The sequence below is a fragment of the Buceros rhinoceros genome, unplaced genomic scaffold, assembly GCF_000710305.1.
Source record: "Buceros rhinoceros silvestris isolate BGI_N320 unplaced genomic scaffold, ASM71030v1 scaffold4133, whole genome shotgun sequence".
Taxonomy (NCBI): domain Eukaryota; kingdom Metazoa; phylum Chordata; class Aves; order Bucerotiformes; family Bucerotidae; genus Buceros; species Buceros rhinoceros.
The window spans coordinates 34,165-37,380 of record NW_010405224.1 but is presented as its reverse complement, the minus strand read 5'-3'; the positions used below and the strand labels follow the sequence as shown (position 1 = coordinate 37,380).

Here is a 3,216-nt window from a genome sequence, read left to right as displayed (position 1 = left end):
AAAGCCATGCCTGCAGATAATTTCTGAGACATCTGCTGTCTGGATTCCCTTGTACTTCAGCCTGCTCTGAAAGCTGTAAAAAAACCTTCTCACATTTTTCTTGAATTAGGCAGCAAAGTTCACCTATTTCATGTCATGATCAGCAGCACTGGCTAATCAGCTGCAGTCTTACTAGGTGTCCAAGAAAATGTTAAAGACTGTGCTGAGCATAACACCAACTAGCATAACTGGCTTGTAATATTATTTCTTCTATTTTATGCACCTTTTTTCATTATTCATGTCTCAGTATGGATTATCTACACATATTGTTAATTTTACACGTGTAGTTTGCTTTCAGCTCGTGAGAATACCACATCACTTGGTCGTGCAACCTACTGTCCTACTGTGAGTGCCTCCTCACCAGTAAAAAGCCAAGGGTGAGATGAGTTCAGCCTCCAAGAGTGGCCAAGTCACTTACCAGTCTTCTGCCTTCGCATACAGATCAAATCCTTTATCCTAGAAAGCAAGAACGGAAACAGCCTAAGCATGACAAGCTGCTTGAGCACTCCTCCCCTGCAGCCCCAGGACGAAATTTAGCTTGTCCATCCTGGCCATGCAGGTACAAACCAGGACCTCTGAATAATCCAGCAGCGTATGTGAATTGACTGCAGTGGTTTATTGTCAGGGAAGTTGTTCAGTAATTCCCAGTGTTTCCTACTGAATGTGATGTCTGAGGACAACAGCTGTTTATAGAGGGAAGTAGTGACAGTGTACAGCTTACTCATCTCTACTAACGTGACCTCTCCTAGGCAGCCGGTCAGGCTGCAGCCAGGCTGCTGTTCTGCACAGCAGCATTTGCTCCTCCCTTTCTGTGGCTTATACTCCACAACAGCCGTGACCATTCTATATGGTATTTTGAACCAGGAATCTAAAAGTGTTTTGCAAAGCACTGTGAACATTAGCAAGAGACTGACACTATCTTAGTTCAGGTGTCCCACTGTGTGAGAAGGGGAGAATCAGAGCCTCGTAACTGAGCATGAATTAACATCAGGATGGAGTAACAAGTATTCCCACACCCATTTAAACAGAACAAGGCACAGCCTGGCCTTATCACCTAAGGACCTACCGCTGTTAGACTGTGGCATTTTTGTCTGCAGGCTTTCATCGTCACCAAGTAGCACAGTAATTTTCAGGGGAATGCAGACTTCCACACTCAGGTTTCTCAACCTCTCTCACAGAAGAGGAGGCACTCACCTCTGCTAAGAGCATGTTTTTTCCACTTGGAAGGGAATGAAGTTCCATATTTGAAGAGCTTGTATCATGCACAGGGGAGTGCTGAAAAAATATTAATATATCCAAATTTATACGGTAAGGAACATTACTCTCTTTCCACAATGCAAATTAATGTTACTGTTTCTGGTGCATGTTACTTTTCATGCCATTGTCATGCTTTTTTTTAATAAAGACCAGTTATAACATACAGAGAAGGGAGGTTGTTTCTTCCCTGGTAGCGTAACATCCAGCGTTGGCTGCCTGTATCTGGCATAGTGGAATCTGGCAGGTGAGGAGCTGAAGGCCAGATCAGATCCCAGCATAATCTCTTGAGTGCCCTCATAAGAGCCTTGCACTTTAAAGGAGAATTCTTTCTCTAGGGAAGAGACACAAGCAGATGCAGAGTAGTTATCCCGTCAAAACTGGAAACAAAGGTTCTTACAGAGTCTATTGCAAAGCTGTTCTCATGTTTTGGATTTGTTTGGGTTTTTTCTTGTAATTCCCACATTAAGCCAATTGCCTTCATAACGTTAGCGCATCATGATTTAAAAATAGCAGATGGAGAAATAACCTCACTTGATAAAGATTTCTTTTCCTTTTTCTTCTTCTTCTCAACCACCTGGACTTCCAAGCAGCAGATTTTACGAGACTGTAAGAGACATGAACGATAAAATTCCTCATGTCAGGGAATTTTCCATCTGAGATTCTATTTCCTAGTCTAAGCTCCTACTGATGATGATATGAATGCTATACAGGCAGTGCACTTCGTCCCAAGGAAAACATTTTCTCTTAACCATGACTTCAATTTCAGATGCTGGCTGGAGCAGAATGAGTCTGAGAAACTGGATGCAGACAGGGAAAGGCTGGGGGTGCACCATGGATGAACAGGGCTTGCAGAAAGGAGAAGGTAAGGGCAAAGTGAAAAAACAGCTCTCCCAGATCCTGACAGAGGTGCAAAGGACCGAGTTAAACAAAAATAATGAGGAAACAAGGCTAATAAATGAGCAAATGGCATGGTCAGAAAGTCCCTGTGTAAAAAGCACAGTAACGAATTCAGGAAATAATGTGTGCCTGGGACAGGACAAACCCTGTTGCTTTAGCAATATGGGAATTTGGGAGGAGTGATATCCAAGTTTCACTGTTGCACCGATGTCTCAGACTTAAACCACTTCCATGTGTTGTCTTTGCAACACCAGAGACATGCTAGCATGGGGGAATCTTCCTGCTGTTCCAGCCACAGCCTTTCCGCAGCTGCCATCCACAAGGATGTGTCATGAGGCAGATGATGATGTGGTAAATCGCAGTGTTTCAGTGCCGGTTTTGCTCAGTCAACAAGTGTGTTGGCCTAATGACTGTGAGTCAGGTGAAACAAGTGTGACAACAGCACCAGAATGATGACGATACATAACACTCACCACTAGAACTCCATTAGTAATGATGGTTTCAGGAGGGCCTGAACTAGGAAACAGAAAGAAAAATACATTTTTAATAATCCAGTATAATTACAGTATAATTAATGAGCCACAACCTCTTGCTTATTTTTAGCTGCATATTGGATTTGAAAGAAAAGTCCCAAGAGACTCGCAGTACAAGTTTCCTCTCTCTAGTCTGTCAAGGCACAATCGTCATCCTACTGGCCTGTCGAGTTCTGGAGCACAGGGAAAAAAAAGGTGCTGTGGGGCCAAACTCTGTAGTCATTTTATGCTGAACCCCAAGCTGAAGCTGCAGATATTTTCATGAAATCTAGTTTTTTAAAAATTGCAGTTGTCGGAGAATGGGACAGAAAGGGCTCTAGATGAGAAATCCAGTTTGTGCTTCGAAGGACGGTGAACCCCCCCTATTGATCTCAAAGACAAATGCATAACAGAACAGCAGTCCAGTATTCTGGTCTTAAATAGCTTTCATTACACTAGGCAAAAAAAAAAAAAAAAAGGGGGGGGTGGGGGGTTGTGCTTGTTGTCCTGA

At 43.1% G+C, this 3,216-nt stretch overlaps 1 protein-coding gene across 1 annotated transcript in view; it reads right to left on the bottom strand.

Moving 5' to 3' along the window:
- Positions 1-3,216, bottom strand: part of LOC104491247 (cytosolic phospholipase A2 epsilon-like) — a 17,619-nt gene that overhangs the window by 7,286 nt on the left and 7,117 nt on the right. Inside the window, exons 6-9 of the mRNA XM_010133633.1 lie at positions 2,667-2,709; positions 1,845-1,900; positions 1,461-1,635; positions 458-495 (exon numbers count right to left, since the gene is read on the bottom strand). Of these exons, the coding sequence (XP_010131935.1) occupies positions 458-495; positions 1,461-1,635; positions 1,845-1,900; positions 2,667-2,709 (312 nt within the window). The remainder of the gene's footprint in view (positions 1-457; positions 496-1,460; positions 1,636-1,844; positions 1,901-2,666; positions 2,710-3,216) is intronic.